This window comes from Oculina patagonica, chromosome 14 (genome assembly GCF_052425735.1).
Source record: "Oculina patagonica isolate OP01 chromosome 14, crgOcupat, whole genome shotgun sequence".
Classification (NCBI taxonomy): domain Eukaryota; kingdom Metazoa; phylum Cnidaria; class Anthozoa; order Scleractinia; family Oculinidae; genus Oculina; species Oculina patagonica.
The window spans coordinates 17,924,517-17,947,457 of record NC_135771.1 but is presented as its reverse complement, the minus strand read 5'-3'; the positions used below and the strand labels follow the sequence as shown (position 1 = coordinate 17,947,457).

At 38.6% G+C, this 22,941-nt stretch overlaps 3 protein-coding genes and 1 pseudogene across 5 annotated transcripts; 3 read left to right on the top strand and 1 right to left on the bottom strand.

Annotated features, from left to right (window-relative positions):
* Window positions 1-179: 179 nt before the first annotated feature.
* Window positions 180-8,477, top strand: LOC144638610 (uncharacterized; annotated as a pseudogene). Its single transcript, XR_013567978.1, has 2 exons — window positions 180-324; window positions 5,128-8,477. The product of XR_013567978.1 is annotated as an uncharacterized LOC144638610 (transcript).
* Window positions 8,478-9,725: 1,248 nt separating this feature from the next.
* LOC144638662 (radial spoke head 1 homolog) lies at window positions 9,726-13,751 on the bottom strand. Of its 2 annotated transcripts, none has more exons than XM_078497882.1 (3): window positions 13,424-13,751; window positions 11,006-11,202; window positions 9,726-10,148 (listed from the first exon to the last, which is right to left on the bottom strand). In XM_078497882.1, the coding sequence occupies exons 1-3, from the start codon at window positions 13,624-13,626 to the stop codon at window positions 9,883-9,885; spliced, it is 666 nt and encodes a 221-aa protein (XP_078354008.1). In that variant the 5' UTR covers window positions 13,627-13,751; the 3' UTR covers window positions 9,726-9,882. The 2 variants fall into 2 exon arrangements, with proteins under 2 accessions (XP_078354008.1, XP_078354006.1); XM_078497880.1 differs by having other exon boundaries at window positions 10,985-11,202; window positions 13,424-13,750.
* Window positions 13,752-15,517: 1,766 nt separating this feature from the next.
* On the top strand, window positions 15,518-17,362 carry LOC144638649 (beta-1 adrenergic receptor-like). The gene has a single exon (XM_078497866.1). It carries the CDS (start codon window positions 15,684-15,686, stop codon window positions 16,626-16,628), a length of 945 nt encoding a protein of 314 aa, XP_078353992.1. The 5' UTR covers window positions 15,518-15,683; the 3' UTR covers window positions 16,629-17,362.
* A 41-nt stretch (window positions 17,363-17,403) lies between these two features.
* LOC144638661 (putative exosome complex component rrp40) lies at window positions 17,404-22,915 on the top strand. The gene is made up of 5 exons (XM_078497879.1): window positions 17,404-17,866; window positions 18,779-19,145; window positions 19,672-19,821; window positions 21,787-21,935; window positions 22,431-22,915. The coding sequence occupies exons 2-5, from the start codon at window positions 18,927-18,929 to the stop codon at window positions 22,639-22,641; spliced, it is 729 nt and encodes a 242-aa protein (XP_078354005.1). The 5' UTR covers window positions 17,404-17,866; window positions 18,779-18,926; the 3' UTR covers window positions 22,642-22,915.
* Window positions 22,916-22,941: the final 26 nt, after the last annotated feature.

Here is a 22,941-nt window from a genome sequence, read left to right as displayed (position 1 = left end):
TAACTTTCCTTACATTTATTACTTTTATTGTCACAGTGTATTGAAAAGACTCCAGTCGAAATTGAAAGGTGATGTCATGGTTAGAAAAACTGATATTACTTGCGTCACCGTTAATTTTGTAGAAGGTTCACATTTTTAAAAGAGGCAGGCTAATGTGGATTTTATCATTTTGGTCTGGACTTCTCATAGAGCGGTACGTACAGAAAGTTAAAACCAAGTTTTGATCCAAAGTAACTGGCGAAGTTGATTTCCGTTATAAGAAGACAGGAACCGATTTAGCCTTTTAGACAATTACAAATACGTCTCTCGCAGGACCTCGCAAAGGTAGGTGTTTTATTATGTTTCTCGAGAGTCTGTAATTAATTTTCTCTCAGTATTGGTAATTCGCATAATCGTTCCCGTTCAGCATCTGTGTCCATTCTGTGTACTAAAGCGCACAAGAGTAAAGCTCGCCATAACATGTAGTTTGGTGTAATTTTGTGTTTAACAGGCACTAGTGCTTCAATATTGTAAAGTATAAACAAGGAATCGTTTCACCTTTCGTTCCTGAATACTGTTATAAGTTAGAAAGATTCCAGTCGAAATTGAAAGCTAGGTATGAAGTGTCCAATAGATGCGCCATCGTGACTTTGAAAGGATTGAAGATCCCTGTTTAGCAAACGCATATCTTACTATCAGTTGTAGTTTTCCACACGATATTTATTTCACAATAAATAAAGATCACAATTGAAGTTTATATGGTTACCTCGCAATATAGCATATAAAGTCTATAAAGGACTCATGCAAGACTTAAAAGGTAGCAACATTGACAAAACCTGAAGTAACGTATTTAATTTTATTTGTTTCTGTTGAACGAGACAATTTTACTTAAATAATAAAACAATATAAATGGCACGCCCTTCTCGTGATTAAAGACGCCGGCATAATTATTGCTGCTGCGAACGTGACAGTCCTGATTTCACTTTCTGACGATTTTATTTTCTCCCCAAATTGCCCTCAAAATGAAATGATAATGTTGTATAATATATACTTAATACTCCTCTGAGAGGACCTGTTGGTCCAATAATCGTATTTCCCTTTAATATTCCCTTTATCAACAACACAACACAGTCAACACAAGACGGAAGATAGGTTCGAAAGTTGATAACATATTGAGTCTTATTTACCTTGCGTAGACGGTGATCGAAATTGTGTTTCGTGACTTTTACCAATAACAGCCCGAAACAACCTGAGACGTGAGGCTAACAACTCAGTGATTTACGTGAAATACTTGCTCAAAAATTGAATTCTTATGCAGTTTCCTTCTGTTGAACAGCTTTAGTATCCGTGGAGTCCTAGGACTCGGGGAGGAGTTATTCGTATTGCAGCTGACACCCTCTAAGGTTTCTGTATGGGTCATGTAATCAAACAGCTATGTGAGCGTTATTCATGTTCATCTTGTTGGCTGCTCAAGATGCTTCTTTCATTACAAGTGTAGCAATGACGGATGAAACATGCCGAAAGTCTCCGTAAACTCGGCAGACAATTGCACAGATGTTTTGATTGGAAAAAATTGTCTAATGTGACTTTGTAAAGAGAGGACGTATGAGAACTTGTAAGAGGCCAGAAAACTTGGCGTAATTGAAATTAAAGAAAAATGAAGCCTCTAATAGGCAAGTCCTTGGTGTTGACGTTTGTCGGTTTGTCTTAAGTTTGACTTAAAGGAGAAGGTCACTCCAAAAATCATTATAGGAAATAAACGATGCATGTTATTAACGCGAATTTTTAAAATTCTCGTTAATTTTATGCACCTTAATTTATTTCATTGGTAATTTGTCTCATACTAATTTACAGAAAAAATTTATTTTGAGACACCTTTATTTCTAGCAAAATTACATGTTAACTACCTCTTTGTCATAGTCGGTCGACACGTCTTTTTCGATATTGATTTTAAAATGTTTTTAGTTTAGTAACGTTTGTTATATCCAAGGTTATAAATGCAAAACCGCTCTGCCTCACTTCTCCTTTTAGCCCAGTAAAGTTATGCCAGGTGGTCAAAATACTTGCAACAGAATTTTTTTTTTTTACATTGTTTGCTTTTGAGGCATGTATGTTAACATACTAAAAGTCAACAAAAATCAACTCATGGAAAATATGTAAAAAATCCACGTATTGACGACTGCCATGTTTTTATGCTAATTAGCCATTGTAAACTGTTCTGTCCAGGCATTTAACACTTTTAGTTACACTTAACATGTAAAAACAAGAACTGTTAAGTACAGCGTACATTTAAATTCTATCATGGACCGTTTTCCAACAAATATTCAACAAAAGTGTTATTTTCTAAAATTAATTTCTCAACCCTTGCTAGTCAGTAACTGGACTATCATAAAACATCACCTGATTATCTATCAGTACCTTTCTAACTGTACAGTAACAGTTGCGGTGCAGAGAGGGCAGGTGGGTCCGTAGTCCCCCAGCCCCCTTGGGGTGTTACATGTATGCCCTGGGGGTGGCGTCTTGCTTGGTATACAACTGCCTCCCACCCCCTCCCCCCACGTTTAAAAACGCTCCGCCGCCTCAGCTGTGAAAATTAAGTCATAAGGCATAAAATGCTTCCCCGATGTCCTCTGCATCACTATCTGGATCTGTCAAAAACAAGCACTTCCACAACACTCTCCACAGGCAGGTGAACAGTCAAGTCCGTGCTTTTTGGAACCGCATGGAGTCGTGTTACAATTCATCTTGCAGTTACATCTGATAACTCAGAGGAGAGTTTCCAGTGCAGGTGGTATGTCGGTCATTACCTGAATTAGAATACCATCAGTTGCTTTCCATCTCCAGTCACACGGTGGAAGCTCTTGATTTCCAGTCCAAAGTTGCACCTCGTAGAACACGCAAAGGTAATGAAATTTTGCCGCAGACGACGTCGGAGGCAAGGACTTTGCTTTAACTGCGGTTGTACTTCTATCCGTCTTTTAGCAAAAACTTCGATATCGCAAGGCCTCCAAACTTCTTTCTTTTTTCATCTCTTTCTTAAGTCTTGCATCAGCATCCTCTAATGAAGCCCTTAACTCTTCATCGATTCTGGCATCAAACAGCTGCTTGTTTTATGACTCTCTTATGTGTCTCTCGTTTTGTGTAATAAACTACTTGAATCAGTAGTCTAGACGTCACGTTATCAGTGCAGCTTCCTAGGGCCGTAGCGTGTCCACTGTCGAAAATCCACATTTGATTGACTATGCTACAGACACTAAACACTTCCTGTTCTGAATCATGGTCTTCCTAAAGATATACTCCTGAATTGTCAGTTTGTGTTGTAGAAAAATTTGGGCAACGAACCTGAAGCGCGTCTGCAATAAGAACAATATTGAGCGCTTCGTCAAACCAAAAAATGACCCCTGCGAGCTCTCGCTTGTGCCTTTCCACTTAGCATATTCTCCATAAGTTGGCCTATGCAGCCAAATTATCTCATCTCTGTGGTTAGACTACTACTTCGTAACACCAAAGGCTTTTGTAATGAAAGTCCAAGCCTTTCACCACAAGGGCTGATCAAATGTTATGGCACGTGCTGTTTTTTTTTTCTCTGATCAGACAGAAAGAATAGGGTGGAATAGGTACAGGGCATGTTGGACGCGGATCTAAGTCAATAATAGGCAGGAATACTACAGTTGCTTTCCCTGGATGGTTTCCTTTATGTACCATTTGACCAACCAGGTTGTGGCCACTTTTAAAGAGGAGAGACTTTCCATAAGGTGTCTGTCAGTATTTTTGGTTCACCTTTGGGAGTAATTGTTTTTCGATCAAGCTAAGGTCATAATAGGTTAGAAGCCGCTGGACCTTGGGATAGTTGTACTGTGATATTCAGTTTACTCTTCCTTCTTTAATAATTTTATTAGGCGTTATCAAAAAGCATTACTTGAAATAAAAAGCTTTATCTGAAGTTTGGGTAAAGGCACTGGCGGGACTTGCTCGTGATCTGTCGTACATAAACTCTGTCCAACTATAAATCTTCTAGGAAACAGGTGTCGACCTTATACTCTGTCGTCAGCTTCAACACAAAACTGGAGCGTGCTGACATTATAAAGTATATGTTAACATTTATTACTATTTGTTAAATTTTTGGTTTTATCCTACCTTGGAACCTGATTGAACGGGTTATAGCTATGCCATTTAGTTTACACTGTACTTTGCAGATATGTAATATCAAAGTGCCCTGTAGAGCTAAAAAAATCATTTTAAAACTTCGTAACAGTAGTAGTAATAAAATTTGTAACAGTGATAGTATTATTTCGTAGCGAGGATCTTCGATTAGCAAACCAAAGCATTTTTTGCCCTTTAAAAACACTTTTAAAATCACTTTTAAAACTTATCTGTGATAAGGCTAATTTGCATAAAGCATGGCGTCTAAAGGGCAAAATGAGAGAGGTCAAAAACTTTCATTTTTTTCGTATTTCGCTTGGGTTGATTTTTGTTGACTTTTATTATGTTCATCTAGAGTCCTTGATGGAAACGTCCCTGATAATAAAAATTCTGTTGCAAGCATTGGCCCGATTTATACTAGAGACGGATGATCCGTCTGGACGAACTTGCATTTTAATTAGGCGAGCATTTTTTAGTTCGTGCGTTAATTCGTCTGTGTATAAATACGGGCAAACAGACGGATTATCGGTCCAGACTAACTATCTTCATAATTCGCCTGCCAAGAAATGCGTGTAAACATTACTTTTCAAAAATTTGCGTTAATTTTATTACGCGCAGATTTTGTTCGCGTTGTTAAAATGTTACGTTATATTCCTATAATAAGGTATTTTTCTCGCTACCACTAAAGAGTACATATAAAAATTAGATACTCACCAGAAGTTTCAAGTTTCAAAGAGCCTTGTAACTTCAGAAATTTTGCCCAAATGTCACGAAATTTGATATTGGTGGCCGACATTTTAAATATTGCCCAGCAACCTGGCCGCATATTTGTGACGTCATTCCGTCCAACCGATTTGGCGGGAAGCTCTGTGAGATTTGAACAATACTACTGTTTCGTTTTGTTTGAAGAACAAACTTTTAGCTAGTCTCTAGTCCGTACGGTACGAACATAAACGGACTATTTTTTAAAAAAACTCTTATTTTATTCTCTTTTCATTCTGACAGAAGTGCTTGACATGAACAACATGGATGAAATTATACAAACCATCTCTATCGGCCTCATTGTTGCCCATTTCCTTATCAACACCGGTCGAGGTCTAAAAGCCATCGAGTTATGCAAAGAATGTTTGTTCATCCTCGACAACACACCACTCACAAAAGAAGCGAAGGAATTTAAATTGCTTTACAGGAGAATATATCGTACAATGTTATTGGCGTACTGGCTTTTCGATGATTATCCAAATGCAACAAAACACGCTACAAGATTTCTCTCCATTATCCGCAAATGCGGCACTGAAAGGCTCGATGAATGTAAAATAACCATGGTACTAGCGGAATTGTATCTCTGTCAGAGTAAGTACGTAGAAGCAAAAGAACACAGTGAGAAAGCACTACTAATCAGTACAGAAATTGGGGACAAAAAAGGAGAGGCTTCCTGTTACGGAAACTTTGGGACGGTGTATCAGGCATTTGGAGAATATGAGAAGGCGAAAGAATATCACATGAAAGCACTTGCCATCAGAAAAGAAATTGGCGATAGAAATGCAGAAGCCTCCTGCTACGCAAACCTTGGAACGGTGTTTGAATCTGTTGGAGAATATCGCAAGGCGAAGGAATATCTCGAGAAAGCACTTATGATTAAAAAGGAAATGGGGGACAGAAACGGAGAAGACTTTTGCTATGTAAACCTTGGAACCGTACTTATATCACTTGGAGAATATGAGAAGGCGAAAGAGTATCTTGAGGTAGCACTTGAGATTGAAAAAGAAATTGGTGACAGAGAAGGAGAATCCTCCTGTTACGGAAACCTTGGAACTGTGTTTGAATCTGTTGGAGAATATCGGAAGGCGAAAGAATATCACCAGAAAGCACTTATGATTAAAAAGGAAATAGGGGACAGAAACGGAGAAGCCTCTTGTTATGTAAACCTTGGAACCGTACTTGCTTCACTTGGAGAATATGAGATGGCGAAAGCGTACCTTGAGGCAGCACTTGCGATCAAAAAAGAAATCGGCGACATAGAAGGAGAAGCCTTCTGTTACGAAAACCTTGGAAACGTGTTTCAAGCTGTTGGTGAGTATTTCAAGGCTAAAGAATATTACGAGAAAAAAGGTGTGATAACCAGAGAAATTGGCGACCGAAAAGGAGAAAGGGCTGTTGCTGTAAACCTCGGTACTGTTTTCTTCTCTCTTGGTAAATATGACAAGGCTCACGAATATCTTCAGAAAGCACTTGCTCTCAGTAAAGAAATTGGTGACAAAAAAGGAGAGGCCAATGCTTACGGTAACCTTGGAAATGTGTTTCAATCAATTGGTGACTACAAGAAAGCTAGAGAATATCTAGAGAAGGCACTTATGATCAGTAAAGAAATCGGCGACAGAAACGGAGAAGCCTCAAATTATGCAAATTTTGGAACTGTTTTTTGTTCACTTGGTGAATATGTCGAGGCAGAAGAATATTATAAGAGGGGGCTGGCGATAAGCAAAGAGATTGGAGACGTTGGGACACAATATAAATGCCTTTTTAATCTTGGATGGGTTATGCTACTAGCAGGAAAGTTTCAGGAGGCTTTGTCGTATCTCCTTCCAAGTATTCAAACATTCGAGGACTTGCGGGGTTTACTATTAGACAATGATCAATTTAAGATATCTTTTTCTCACGAACATGCTAAACCTTACATGGTACTCACTGCATTCTTTTGTTTTGCTGGAAATCCTAAGGAAGCTTTGTACGTTTCAGAGCTTCGTCGGGCCAGAGCTCTGGCAGATTTAATGTCAGCTCAGTACTCCGTGGAGAATCAAATCTCAGCTAATCCTCAATCATGGGTTGGCATTGAAAGTGTCATGGACAAAGAACTTAGTTGTACTTGCCTGTACTTCTCTTATATTGATCACAACATACTTGTGTGGATTTTCAAAGCCAGAAGAGTCGTGCATTTCCGAAATGTGGATGGAAAAGAAATAATTCTTCAGGAGGGATTGATCGAAAATTTGGACGAGTTTTTTACTAACGAACGCTTCAGAATTCCCAGCATTCTACCAGACGAACATTGCGAAGACAGATCTTTGAACAATATTCAACGGAAACCTTGTGAGGAAGATATCCATAAAGCGTCGCGAATTGGAAATGATGGTAAAGATAACCGAGATAACCTCAAACGGAATCTTTCTCTGTGTTACGAATTGATCATCGCTCCTGTGGCGGACTTAATGGAGGGTCGTGAAATCATCATTGTTCCTGAACGATCTTTATACAACATTCCATTTGCCGCGTTACCTGCTGAATGTGGAAAATACTTATCAGAGTCTTTCAGGATCCGCGTCGTTCCTTCTTTGACGACTCTCAAGCTCATCCAGGACAGCCCAACAGACTACCACAGTCAGACTGGTGCACTTATAGTGGGAAATCCTGACGTTGGTAGGGTGCGCTACAAGGGACGTCTTAAATACATTTCTTCACTGCCTTGTGCAGAAAGCGAAGCAAACATGCCGGATAGGAGGGAAGCTGGGTGTTGAGCCTTTGCTAGGAAAGCAGGCAACTAAGCAAGCAGTACTTCAAGTGATAAATTCAGTGAGCCTGGTACATTTCGCTGCTCACGGTGACGCAGAAAGAGGAGAAATTGCTCTTGCTCCGGCTCTTCGTACACCTAACAAGCTCCCACGAGAAGAAGACTACTTGTTGACAATGTCTGACATTTCAAAAGTTCAATTACGTGCTAAACTGGTAGTACTAAGCTGTTGTCACAGCGCACGTGGACAGATTAGAGCAGAGGGAGTTGTTGGAATCGCTCGAGCATTCTTAGGATCTGGTGCACGCTCAGTGTTGGTGGCACTGTGGGCCCTGGAAGACAGTGCAACAGAGCAGTTCATGAGTCGTTTCTACGAGCACCTTGTTGGTGGGGATAGCGCCAGTGACTCTCTTCACGAGGCCATGAAGTGGATGAGATGTAACGGCTATGCTGACGTGAGACAGTGGGCACCTTTTATGCTGATTGGTGATAACGTGACATTTGATTTTGGAAAATCAAAGTAAGTTTCAAGAGGAAATAAAAATTACTAACAATTTAAAGAAAATATTCTGTGAGAAGGCTCCACCAACTGACGTGAAGCCTTCTAGATTAGATTATATTGTACAATACTTGAGGTTCTTTTTTTGGTAGCCATTGCTGAATTTCATATAACTTTATCATTCAAAATTATTAGGGTACTATCTATGATTTGACAACAACGAAAAGTTAAATTGAAAAAGGTTACGGAAGTCCACATTGTAATTTTTCAATAGGTATACAGTAAAAACCCGTGAATAAAAACCTAATTTTTCCAGGTTAGCCTAAACAGGTTCTTACATAAATGGTAGTTAACACAATTTTAGGCTATTTATAGGTTCTTAATAGGTGCTTATTTTCTGAGGAAAAATTTACATTGTTGCTTATAGACCTTTTAGTGCTTTTGGCCTATTATTTGTATCACATTTGCATACCACACAAGTGCTTTTATGTAAAAATGAAGCACGGCTAATCATTCAGAACATGACATTGTTTACATGTACAGTAAAGCCTTGTCGAAACTATTTTCCCAAAAGTAAACAATTTTAATCATTTAAGAAAATAAGAACCTGTTTTCAAATTTTAGGCTAAATAGGTTCTAACAAAAAGGGGTCTAATTTGCAAATTTTAGCCTAACAGGTTCTTAAATGTTAGGTTCTTACTCGCGGGCTTTTACTGTATTGCAAGTCGACGTCCTTTTAATTAAATCCTAGTTTTGGTCTCCGCCATAAGGACCCCTTAGAGTTTAAGATACAGTAGAATCCTGTTTTCTCGAACCTCCAAGAGAAAACAAAATTAGTGCCAGAAATCGGACGCAAAATTGCATTTTTTGACTGAGGAAGCGAAACGACTTTTTTTTTCGAGTTATCGGGATTCTACTGTACCTGACGTATTCTAATTTATGACAATTTATTGGATCCCAGGTAAAACTGAAGCTAAAACAAGAGGGAACTCAAAATGAAACGCAGAAGCTAAAACAAGAGGGAACTCAAAATGAAACACAGAAGTTAAAATAAGAGGGAACTCAAAATGAAACGCCGAAGTTAAAACAAGAGGGAACTCAAAATGAAACGCCGAAGTTAAAACAAGAGGGAATTCAAAATGAAACGCAGAAGTTAAAACAAGAGGGAACTCAAAATGAAGCGCAGCAGTTAAAACAAAAGGAACTCAAAATGAAACGCAAAATTTTAAACAAGAGGGAACTCAATATGAAACACAGAGGTTAAAACAAGAGGAACTCAAAATGAAACGCAAAATTTTAAACAAGAGGGAACTCAATATGAAACGCAGAGGTTAAAACAAGAGGGAACTCGATATGAAACGCAAAAGATAAAACAAAAGGGAACTTAATATGAAACGCAGAAGTTAAAACAAGAGGGAACTCATGATCAATATGAAACACAGAGGTTAAAACAAACGAAAACTCAAAATGAAACGCACAACTTAACACACAATCGAGAGCTCAAAATCAAAAGTTAAAAAAAGTGGGAAATATTAGTAACGCGCGGTAACACTTAGACGGTATTAAAGACTAATGTATAAGAGACCAAGAAACAAATAATATTTTGTTTTTTATCAATAACCTCATTAACAGAAGCCAGAAACATTCAACAGAGTTAATAAATACAATAAAACTGAAGCCATTAAGAAAAATGTAACAATGTTTGGAATAAAAAAAAAGAACAAGTACGGTGTTTTCAGCTAGGAAATGTTTATTAAATCTCGTTTGGAGGCGTGGTGACTCGGGGTCTCGCATCATATAAAGAAAGGCACCTCCATACGGGAACATGGACCACTTCCCTCATGTTGTTTGTACGGCGCACCTCCCTTTTGGTCACATATTCGCCCTCCTGTTCGCAGCCCGTGTCAAAATGGAACCTTCCAGGTCCCACTGGCTCCTCTCCAGTAAAGGTCCCTGTATAGGTGTAGTTTGGAGTAATGAGTTTACCTTCGTCTTCGAATTTTCCATTACTCCAGTTACCTATAGGTACAACATAATAGGCAAGCTCAGTAACATTTTATGCCCTTAGTTATGCGAAACCCGGATTGAACGGTCCGGGTAAGAATTTGACTTGGGCAATTGTGTTGTAGGTTAAGTCTGTGTTCGAGCCTAGTGGCCCATCAATAAGGAACTTATCTCCGTTTTCGTAGCACGAAGCGTAGCAGTACAGGAGTATTTCTACTCCTTCTTAGATAAGATGCCTCAGGGTTACCCGCAGCAGTAAATACACTGGTTCTCATTTATACACCTTAATGGAGAGATGCACACTATGAAAGTAAAGTGTCTTTCTTAAGGATACAACGCAGTTCCCTGGCCAGGGATCGAACTCGGACTTAATAGGCCTTATCACGGTTTTCCCATTTCCCATACATTTGTCTATATATATTTTTCCTGCCAATTGACGCGGTTCGCGGGCAAAATTATAAACAAATGTATGGAAAATTATAAACGTAACTGAACGCTTTCTAGCCCAGCTGCTTTCTTGAAACTTGGTGAATAAAATATTTTGCTGAGCATCTTAACTTTACAATTCATAAGTTGTCCAGAATTAGATTTTTGTAAAAGATATTGCCGTCGGATTTCCATACAAACACTGTAATTTCTACCCGCTTTACCTACTCGTCAAGATGGCGGCGAAAACCGTAATAAGACCTATTCAGAGTCCAGCGCATTGCTGATTAGGCCACCACGCCTCCCAACAAGCCATGCATAACGGATTCGTAATTCAAGTAGACGCAAGTTTTCCGGCCCTTTACTATGGATCGGAGACGAGAATGGTCGTGAAATTTTCTACTTGTAACGAAAATGCTACCCACCCTTGTATCTTAGTTTAAGACCTTTGTAGATGTACTCTCCATGTCCGTGTCTTCGGCCATCTTTCCACTCTCCCTTGTAGATATCTCCGTTTATGTAAGTGTATACACCATAACCATTTCTCTCGCCGGTGGCCCAGGCTCCCTCGTACACAGATCCGTCCGGATACCAGAAGATCCCCTGACCTGATCTTAGGTCCTCGACATATTCACCTTCGTATCTGTTGAATAGATCATAAACAATTAGTGGTGTTCATTCGATATCATCGAATTTGCTAAATTTAAACTGTTAAACCTACGAAGCTATTCATTACCCATGCTCTAGAAATTAAAAAAAAAATCACTTAAGCTCCGTGTAAAGTCTGGTATTTATGTTGTCCCGGGTGTATGTGTTTTTAAATTATCGCAAAAGATTTGTAAACCAGGCCCCAGTTGTTCAAAGGGTGGATAACACTATCCACCGGATAAATAAAAGTGTTAATAAAACATACTACACTTTCCGCTGGATAGTGGTTTATCCAGTGGATATCGTTATCCACCCTTCGAACAACTAGGGCCTGATAATAATTTAGAAATGAATTATATTCATAGTGGAATCAACTTTATGTTATGTTCAATTTTATGGCTGCTATAATATTATATAAACCATTGTTACAAACTAAAAATGGTATATTGCAATTCCTGCGTTTTGATTGGTTAACAGGCAATGGTATATGAGCTCATATACCATTGACCACAAATATGGTAGCCGATACGCATCAACGAAAATAGCTTGGGCGTTTTTAATAAAACAATTATTCCACTCGCGCTTGTTGGATATGAGATCGTTATAGCCAACTCAGCGCTAAGCGCCTCGTTGGTTATATACCAACTCATATATATCCAACGCGCACTCGTGGAATAATTGTTAAATATGGCAGCTACATACTAAATACTGAAATTTTAATTTGCTAACTTTTCTTAGACTATTTTCGCAATAACTCGGTTAAAAAAAACTATATATACAAAGCTGAAAGTACTGGCAAAACTCTCCCTTTTGCCTGGTGTATAGCCTATTTAGCTTTCTGGCGCTTTTCAAGAAGCAAACCTTGCCAAGAATAAAATAATTAGTCCAATATTCCGCAACCTCACGGACCTCGCGCCAGTTAAATTCTATAAATAATCAACATAAGTGATATTGCCTTGATAAGTCGCCAAATTCTCTAAAATACCATCAAAGGAATATATGGGGATTGTTTAAGAGAACATATATTTCCTGCTTAGTGCGCGAAAACAGATGCCTTAAATTTCGTATTTTACTGATTGCTGCTTACTGTGGTACACTCATTTTTTTGATAAGAACATTGTTTTCCGGCCCAGGCTGAATATTCTTATTTTTCTGCCGATGTTAGAGAATCAGATACCAAACAAAACACAATTACCTCTTATGCAGACCACCAAACAATTAATGAGTTCTGAAAATTATTTTTTAAATACTCAACTGATGAAGTTCATTGTAAGATGCTTAGCTTTACGAAATAATCTCCTATCGAATGAAAGTAATGTAACACATACATAATTGTTTTTTTCCTATTACATAATTGTGATTGTTATAAGTTTCGCTTAAGTTACGTCTTACGCTTTTGCAATACTGTATGTACTTATAGTAATGCAAATAAAGCTTGTTTTTGTTGTTGTTGTAGGCTAGAAATATTCTTGTGATTATACCGTATGAAATTTCCGTTTGTGCTGTATGCCATACATTTTATTACATATACCGTTCATTGAACTGTCATTGGCATCGAACACTTGAGGGTCTCAATGGGTTAAACCGTTAAGCCGTGAAACGGCCCAAAATTTAGCCGTTAGATGTATAAATTGAAAAATTTCAACCGTTAGCAGTTAAATATGTTAACCAAAGAGATCGGTCAGTAATTTTAAATAAAACAGACTAGATCACTTCATCTACCCAGAATGGTCCTGAGACCTAAACGTTTTTTCAATAATTAACCTCGTTCCCAATAATGGAAATTTTAACTTTTAATTTGTAACTTTTAAAAACAATGTAAACTAATTTTTTTAACTTCTGTTAACCGTAATGGAAATAAATTAACCGTTAGCCCTAAAAAGGCAAAAATTTTAACCGTCAACCGTAAAAGCCACCACCCCATTGAGACCTTCAACAATTGGCTAGTGCAGGTTTTTATCGTTTTATTGGCTCGTTTTGCCGTTTACATGGTATAGAGAAAGGAATAATTTTATACTATATATAATTTTATATATAGTTAAAAAACATATAATTGTATTGACAAATTTTCAACACACAAAATTATATTCTTTTCAAAATCTCAGCCTCGGGTTTATTCTTATAATATTCTTAAAATTTCGCAAATTTCGGCCTCGATATTCTTATTAAATAAATTCTTATAGAAAAAAAGAGTGTATTTTTATCACACACATTACCTTGCCCTTCCTTTAACAAATGTGTATTTCCCCATTCCGTGTCTTTTTCCGTTCTGATATTCTCCTTGATACTCGTCCCCATTCGGCAGCAGAGTTTCGCCGTAGCCATGTCGTTCGTCTTTTTCATTTCTGTCACCTACGTATTTCCCAAGATACAATTTCATCTCGTCCACCTCATCACTGCCTACGCTGTCGAACGACATTTTCCTCTCAGAGATCTAAAAAATCCTCGCTTTTCTTATCTGCTTTGGACGCTCGAACACTAAGATTTCGTGTTGCACGTTGTTTTTTTTTTCTGTCACGATTGGTTTTAAGAAATATTCTGTTACCTCACAAAGCCACTGGTGTTCTATCATTTGCGCGCGCGCGCGCATGCATCCAGGCATGTTTTGCTTTGTGAGTTAGGGCGTTTTTATATGGAGTAGAGTTGACCCTGGTAGGAGAGTTACCCTCCCCCCCCCCTCCCGCGCTATCTTATGCCGAGCGTTTATATGAGAAAGTTGTCTCTGTTGACCGAGCCAAAACTTGGCCCTGTCGGTTTAAAAGACTGCCGAGAGTTGTTTTGAAATAGCTATTATGGCGGCCTTTTCTAAAATCAGGAACGCTAAAACATTGACGAAGACCATTTTGGACAAATTTACCGCCGACTTCGATGTTGTTTTGGCCGATTGCAGCGTTTGCGCATGCTCCGTATGTGTCAACTTGTCCCTGGTAGGCGAGGCAAAAATAACCAAACTATTTATATGGAAAAAAGTTGGCTCGCTCCCCAGGGTCACCCTACCTTCAAAGTGAGTGACCCTACATCCAGGGTCGCCCTGCCCCCCGAGCCAACTTTGCAATTTCTCATATAAACAGTTCGATGCTATTTATAAAGAAACGTAAGAAAAGCTCTCTCGCCCGGGGTGGCTCGGTATGGAGGGTAACCCTCCTACCAGGGACAACTCTCCTCCATATAAACAGGCCCTTAGTTTTAGTTTCTTGTTTGCTTTCGAGGGAAAGATTAGACTTGGGCGTTTCATGCGCGTGAAAATAAAGACTAGTAAAATTTCCTTTGTGTGCTGCGACTTAGTAACTTCATTGTTAAAATATAAATTGAAAAAAGCGGGAAATTTGAAATCATTCTCAGAAATGCAAGCTTTATAAGAATCTGGTAAATGTGCTTTGAATGTTTTTGAGAATAATTAGAACAGTGAACGCTTTATCCAAAGGTTGGTTTTTACGAAATTTTTTTATCTGATCATGAATTTGTTGGTAGAATCTTTGGAATAAATACAATTGTTCACCCTCTGTTGTGCGACATTTTTTACCACAAAACAATGGCGAAAATTTATCAAACTTTGCGCTTCCGACGCGCACGAAAATGAACTTTTAATTTTTTGAATCAGTTGTTTTTTTTCAAATGTAAGTCCCACAAAAATAAGTTACTATAAGGTCGACGTCATGCTCAATTTGCTTATTTTCGAGAGATTTCCTCTAATAATATAATGCAAAGGTTTTCCGCCGTTTGTTGGATTTTTTTCGCTTTTCTGATTTGCTATTGTTATTATAATTATATCAGTAAAATGATGTTTAAAATGGTTTATTAAAGATTAAAAAACTTAGGAGTGAAAATATATATAAAAATACATTTACATTAATAAATACTCGATGTTGTTGTTTCAGTTATTGATGTGAAATTTCAGTTTTTTTACCAATTTAAAATTAAACTTGGTCTTTCGTGCGAAATCAGTTATTTTCTTTGCAAAATGCAAAATAAGTTTTCTCTCTTCATTTATACGTTTCTCAGGATGTGTTTGCATTCAGTGAATTTCTATGACATAATTATGTGATTAGCTCTTCAGATTCTTTCAACAGGATAAAATTTTCAAGTGCTCCATATCTCTTTGCACCTCTCTTCCTTTTCAAAACTCTTGCGTATAAAAGACATTGTTTGGAAATGACAGTTGCCAATTTATGCCTAGAAAATACTTAACTTCAATGAGTAAATATATGAATCGACGATACATTGTGCGCGAGCAAGGTGATTTCAATACGACGTATATATCAAGTATACAGCAACACTCTGCTTGCCTTACAACGAATCATGAACTTAACACGCCAGTCTTCATCTATTGAGACTCAAAAAAGCTGTGACAGTTTTTTCTCCATAAAAGATTCACTGGCCCACTTTCCAGCCGATTCGTTTTATGGGCTGTTAATCATAGCAGCTGTCCTCGAAACGCTCACATGTCCGCTTACTATTTTATTGAACGCGTTGGTTATGGTGGCGGTGAAAACCAAACGACGACTTCAAACACACCCTAACATTTTGTTAGCTTGTTTGGCGCTGGCCGATCTAATGGTTGGTCTTGTTGTACAGCCCGTTCACATAACAGTGTTGGTTTCTCTTCTTCAAGGCCGAGAATTTCATGAATTTTGCGGAATTCTAGTGGCGAAGGTCACGGGTTTTTTCCTTTTCAACATTGCATCGCTGTTTCACTTGGTTTTAATCAGCGGAGAGCGATATTTGGCCATGAATTATACTTTTGTCCACGACTCTTTCGTCACTAAATCTCGTCTGATGTTTGCCTCAGTTCTGGCGTGGATTGGAGCAGCGTTAACACTGATCATGCAGGGACATGTTTACGCGAGAAACGCTTCACTTTTTATTATAGGAACAATAATTTCTTTAATCATTTATTTTCAAATTATTGTTTATAAACACGCTTGCCGACATGAAGAACAGATACTTTCCCAGCAAGTTTCCGCGGAGGCCAGAGCAAAATTTCGCAAGGAGATGAAAGCGCTGAAGTTGACCACAGCAATATTAGTAGCACTTCTTGTATGTTATTTTCCTTCGTTTATCTGTAGAGTTTTGATATTTTTTGCCGGCGATAACATTTCAGTTGAAGTAAAAACTGTAGCTCGTTCATTAATAGGTATTACTATCATTTTAAATTCACTTTTTAACCCAGTTATTTACGTTGTAAGAGTCAGACAATTTCGAGTCGCGTTTATCGAGTTGCTTTTAAGAAAGAGTTTTCAAGATGCCGAGCAATTCGAAAGGAGGCTTTTTACATTTGGATCGCCAAACGAAGTTGTGAGAGTTGATCCGGCCGGACCAGAAGAAGTCGAAGAAGGCGGGGAGGAGCGAGGACAAAATTCAGGAGAAAGCCGAAATCCAAACCACGTTTTCAGCAACCAAGAAGATAACCCTGAAGTGTGAATTCCAGGCGATGATTTCGAAGGCAACAAAATTTCTGCGGCTGAAGAAGTAGAGACCGTTCCCATAAATGCACAAAACATCACAGCTGACACGGCAGAAGATAAAACACGGTATCAAGGAAACCTTGAGAAAACGGAAAATCACAAAACGGGAGAACAACTTGCTGATAGAAGCAGCTTGGATGACATTGTCACTGACAAGATCGCTCCAATGAACGACCTGAGTAAAAGCGAACTGTCGACAGAGGAAGAGCCAGAATACGAAGAGACAGTACTGTAATTTTATTTTTTTAACTTAGCCACTGAAGAGCGATATAGAAATTCCGTGCGCAGTTATGAACGAAAAAAATTCGTGTTCTTTAGGGACAAGAGAATTCTTATTCTCGCACACGAGAGACTTTCTGTGCTCTAGCACATTTAACACTGATAAAAAATGATCGTGTAAATATGTAAAATGTAAGTCAGTCACAAGCGATTTCATCGGTGGCCGTGTAGTTAAAAACTAGTCTCAGTTTTATCGCTCTCTTTGTCTCGGACTTTTACTAATGAATTGCTTCGGCATGTTCCTCGGATTTTGCAGTTCGCAAATTTGTAAATAGCGCTGAAAGCATTTAGGTTTTTGGTCGTTTTGTAGAAATCGTAACTCATTTGAGTGTATTAGTTTGACTATGCAATAAATTCGTTGATAGTCGTATTAGCAAATAAGTTAAGTTCACACTAAAATCTGGGGGGGGGGGGGGGCGGTGAAATTTGTACCAAACACCCTGAGGGAGACCAATCTGGGCATGGCTCAAGTTTATTTTTTGACCCCTTAAGGCGGGACTAAACGTTTAACATGTTTTCTTGTTCTCGTTTGCGTTTCAAGCAATGCAGAAACCCATCACAAAAATCTTATTTTGTGGGAAATGATTGGGAGGAGATAGTTTTTCAGTTCTCAAAGGATTTGTAAAATTTGAGAGAAATAAGAAATAGTGAAGATTTGATACATTTTTGAAATTAGAATTGGAAGTTAAAAGTTAGTAGATGGACAGCAAAACAACTAAAACAGTTTCCAGGCAACCTGGAGTGCTCTTTCTTACAGAGGGTCAACTGTCTGGTGGTGTTCCAAAAATAATATTCTTTCTTCTATCCCTTCTTTAAAATTTCACTCAAATTCAGGTACAAACCCACCTTAATTAAAACAGACCACTTTACATGACTTGTCGGTGTCTTTTTTACGTGCAAACCCTATTAAGGACGGTGCCTCCTATTGTTACTGCGCACTTGTTCTGCGCATCACGCAATGCATCGATCACACCGAGCGCGCGCGCTTTTGATGAATTTGCTCGCTTAAAATGACGAATTCAACTACGCGACCAAGCGCGCGACTAAAAAGCAAGAAAGATTTCTCTGCGACGAAATCCAGTTTATGGTTATATACTAAGGCAGGAACAGCGGAAACAGCAGAAGAGCAACATATCAGTAACCATTGACCTCTAACACTGAAAATGGCTCACATTAACAGATAAAAATAAATCGCTAAGCGCTAAAACGTAAACTGCTAACTACATATGGCGTAGTGCACGCGCGAGATGCAAATTTTTAACTCGCTAGGGAGGGGATAGGAAAAATGTAACAGACCCCAAAAGCGATTTCACAGAGCTTGAAAACAACTCGTATAACTTTTAAAAACGCGTGGTGACCCCTACTTTTTATTTTATAAAATGGAAGTGGCAAGCCTAAAGAGCACATGTTTTATTTGTCATTGAGTGAAAAAAATGTTAGGCCGATTTTGTGGCCGTGCAAGTGAGAGCTGTTAGAGTCAAAAATAGCTCAAACGCAATTATTTTGTTAATAAAAACGTGGATCACGCAGTTCCGAAGACATTGTTTGTTAGTTATTTTAAAGATTTTTATATTTTATGTTGATTTTGTTCATGTTCAAACAATTTCACATGGAATTTGCAAGGAAATGTTATTTAGTTTTACTTTTTTTTAAATGCCACGTCAGCACTTTTTTCCAGTTTTCAAACCAAATTATCTCGAAAATTTGCTTGGCTACCCCCAATTTTCTTTTTGGATTTTAATAGCCCATGGTAACATCTACATTTCTTGCATAGTCATCGGCCGGACAAAAATACCTTGTTATTAGTAGGCACCGTCCTTAAACGAGATTGTGTTTCGCGACGGCTAAAAATATTGAAGGGACACCCTAAGTGACTTCTTGTGAAGTCGCGAGAATCGTGTCCGTGAGGATCCTGGAGACTAATGGCGCAGCCTTACGAGCCGCCGGTGGGCAGTCAGCGGATGTTCAAACAAACATGGCGGAAAAGAGGGTTCGAGCTCTTGTAAACGGCGTTGTAATGCCTGGCGATGTCATCGGTAATGTGGCAGATTTGGAAGCAAATCTTGAAGGGAAAAGCAAAATTAAGTTCGGTCCTGGATTAAGGGAAGAAAATGGAGTCATTTTAGCGTACAAAGCTGGTGTATTGAGACATCGACATCCGGCAACTTATCTGATCGACTGCAATCAAAGAAGGGTTAGTTGTGGATCAGTGTATTCTTGTCGCTCGTGTTTGTTAATTGCCACGGATATAGCTTTGCATATGAGGTTTTTAATACGGTTTGTAAGTTAAAATGAATTGATTATAGAAGTAGCTTATCAAGATTTCTTGAATCGAGGGGAAATAAGCAACTAATTACTGGGTCGTTAGATTTGGAACAAACAAACTAATGGGAATTAGTAAGCTTATAGATTTTGTGCTATCCGAATAGAGAAGTGTATATGAATAATCAAAAAGACTGGAAAAATCCGGGTCCTGATAACTGTGGTTCAGCATTTAACAGCAAATATCAAAAACTTTTTTGTTTTGGTTGTCTAGTTTCTTTTTCTTTTGTTTTAATTTGGTTTTGGTACCAAATGCTAAACCATGTCTGAAGTGTGAAATATTTGTTTAAGTATGCTGTGCACTTTAAAAATCCATGCCAAAGATCTGCAGCTTAACCAACATAAAATACAACCTCAAGTAAATAAATGTCCATCAGTGCCTTTCACCTTATTTTTAGTATGTCCCAGTAAAGGAAGAGAGAGTCATCGGGATTGTTACTAACAGAGGCTCTGATAGCTATAAGGTAGATATTGGAGGGGCCATGCCTGCGTCACTACCAAGTCTGTCATTTGAAAGAGCCACTAAAAAGAACAAACCTAATATTCAGGTACAGTGCATTGAGATTGCTAGATTCTTGGATAACAACAGGTTTAATAATCAGATAATGATTCTTGTCAAAAGGTCTGATAATTTCCTAGCGAAGCTTTCGACTGCATCGCACAGCCTTAATCAGGGATTAAAGTGAGCTCCATGTGCAATGCAGGCAATGCAGTCAAAAGCTTGGCTAGGAAATTATCAGACCTTGTGACAAGAGTTATTATCTTTCAGATTATTTATAGCCAAGGTCAAAGATGAACGTACATAGTCAGGTTTTATAATGGTTCAATTTTCTGGATGCAACTCTTGGGACGCTTGTGTTGAGAAAAAGCAACTTGCAAATAACAAAAGAAAAATACACTGACATGTATTTTTACTCCACCAAGTACTAATTTTTCAGTTCCTGCTACATGTACACCTTTCCTTATAGCAAATGTAAACACAGATCAGACTGCCATGGATGTACTCCTTACAAGGGGAAGGGATCAGAGCTAAGGGGGTCCTTAGATTAAATAAGGAGGAGGGGAAAAATACATTTTGGACCTTATAATTTTCAACAGAGAGAAAATGAAGGAGTGGGGAGGGGGCTGGGGCCCTCCTACACTTCAAGCAACTTTTTGCTAAAAACATGGTCATCATTTTCCTTAGAACTTTCTCGCCATACCTGTTACATGACTTTTATGAGCTAGTTAACCATGCGAAGCCGGTTCATAATCTGGCTGGCATTTTTTTGTCGGTAAATCGTTCCAGACCCACGCGGCCCAGCCGGCTCCTTTGTCACGGTCACGCAAGTTTTGATGACCGCTTGGACATGTCCAAGCTGTTTAAAAACTACCAATATGTCAGACCCATGCCACGCGATTACTCGCCTGTAGCTATAAATAATCATTCACCTATTTTAAAAATATTTACGAACACTCTACTTTCTGTGTGAAATAGTTATTTTTGTGTTATTTAGGCGTTTGGCTCGGAGCGAGTACAAGTCGTACAATTTACCCGGAATGTGTTGAATATTGCAAAACAACGACTTGTTTTCTGGATATTCCAATTTTTGTTTTGAGTTTATTCTGGGAATCGAAACGTATATTGCAAGCTCAGCAAGAATGTGTCAAGGCATGGAATACACGTCATCGCGCCAGGGGAATTACCTTCGCAGTCATGCTCTATTTACAGCTAATTCGAGAAAGGTTGTCGGAAAGACTAGTCTTTATTTTGGCGTGAAATGGACTTCTTTTAATGCCATTCATGAACTGGTTTGGGTTTATTTTACTGAACATTCGGACAAAAATAAATATTTGCATGCGTAAGCAGGCATTTATCCGGCCAGGCGTGCTGAAGGAAATTTATGTCACGCACACTCCGTGACCGATGCAAACACGACTTGTGTGTTTCTCAAGTGACTGCTTTTCTAAAAGATTTTTTACTGTGCGGCGCTTTGCCTTTCTAGGCAAAGAACTGAAAGAGGTGGTCAAACACTAACCGCACAGTTATAAACTGCTTGCAGTTTCTTGTTTTATTTAGAATGCATGGGAATGAGTTGAGGTTATGACAAAGTATGGACTGGTATGAAATAATGAATATATGAATTCATATAATTGAACTGCGGATGAAGAGTATATGAAGAGAAGATCTTTGCAGTTGTGAACAAAACCTAAGCAGTTGTGAAAAGAAAGCCTGAAAAAATCAGGCTTGCTGGGACTTGAACCCTGACCTCTGCGATACTGTTGTAGCGCTCAACCAACTGAGCTAACAAGCCAACTGGGAGCTGGTTATTAAATTGGTTTCATATTATACCCGGGAAAGATGAAGAAAGATGTACCAGTATGTTTTCTTAGTGTACATGTAAGTACATTAATTGATGAAATTTCACTAGCCTGCGAATACATCGCGTTTCGCTCTTCGTTGGGGGACATGAATGAGAGGTGGCTGTCACGGTATTCGCAGGCTAGAATTTCACTATTGTTTATTTTTTTAGATTGGCGATATTGTTTATGCCAGACTGTGTGTTGCAAACAAAGATATGGAACCTGAGCTAGATTGTACAGATGGCAGTGGGAAAAGCACAGGTCTGGGACAGTTATCTGGTGGATTTATGATCAACTGTTCTCTTGGGCTATCACGAAAGTGAGTGACCTTTTTGAGGATTCTGGAATTCTGTTGATAATTTTAAAATTTTTATGTAATTAATTGTGGAGTAATCAATTTGAAACCTTTTCTTCATTTACCAGTAACTCAAACTGTCAGATTCTCGGAACTTTTGATTTCTCGAAGCAATTTTCATTTTCCCTGGAGGTTTGAGAAATCGGGATTCTACTGTTCAGCACGTGAGCCTTTTCAGTTACAGGAATAGAAAGGCCCATTGATCACTGCCAGCTTATGCTGTATAACAGGGATTTCCTGACATTGCATTACCAGTATATTTTACAGTCAACTCTCTCTAAAATGGACACCATCAGGACCGTGTCCGACTGTCCATTTTAGAGAGGTGTCTGTCTTGTAGGGAGTTTAGTTACAGGAAAATGATTGAAAAACGGCGTGAGGACCAACACCAGGTGTTCGTTAAGGGACAGTTGACTGTATTACAAAATGTAACTGATTTCCTTCTATCCTCTGTTGCAGACTTCTCAGCAAAGAGTTTGTTCTTTTAAAATGTCTTGGAAAGTACTTCCCTTTTGAGTGCACAGTGGGGATGAACGGACGAGTGTGGATTAATTCAACATTAACGCCCCATACAATAGCCATTGCTAATGCAATTTCGAACTCTGAATACATGAATAACAGTCAAATAGAGACAATGGTGAAACAGCTTGTTAGAGGAATACAATCATAACCTGTTGACGTGCAATTACTGTACAGTGTTTTTATTGTCATCATTGGTCAGACTCCATGCATTTCACTTGGAACTGCCTGGCCCCCTGAAATCCCCACCTTGAATGTGTATCAAAGTCCAGTAGGGGTGGTGAATGGTCCTTCAAAAAATGCGATCTGTCTCACAAATTTTTAGCCAAATTTGAAGTTTTATTTGATGCCTTGGAGTCTTGATTTCTTTTGCAAGGCTACAAAGGCCTCTGCTCGGAGAAAAGGTATCAGTCTTGCGATCTCGCTAAGTCTCGCATTTACCATTTGACAT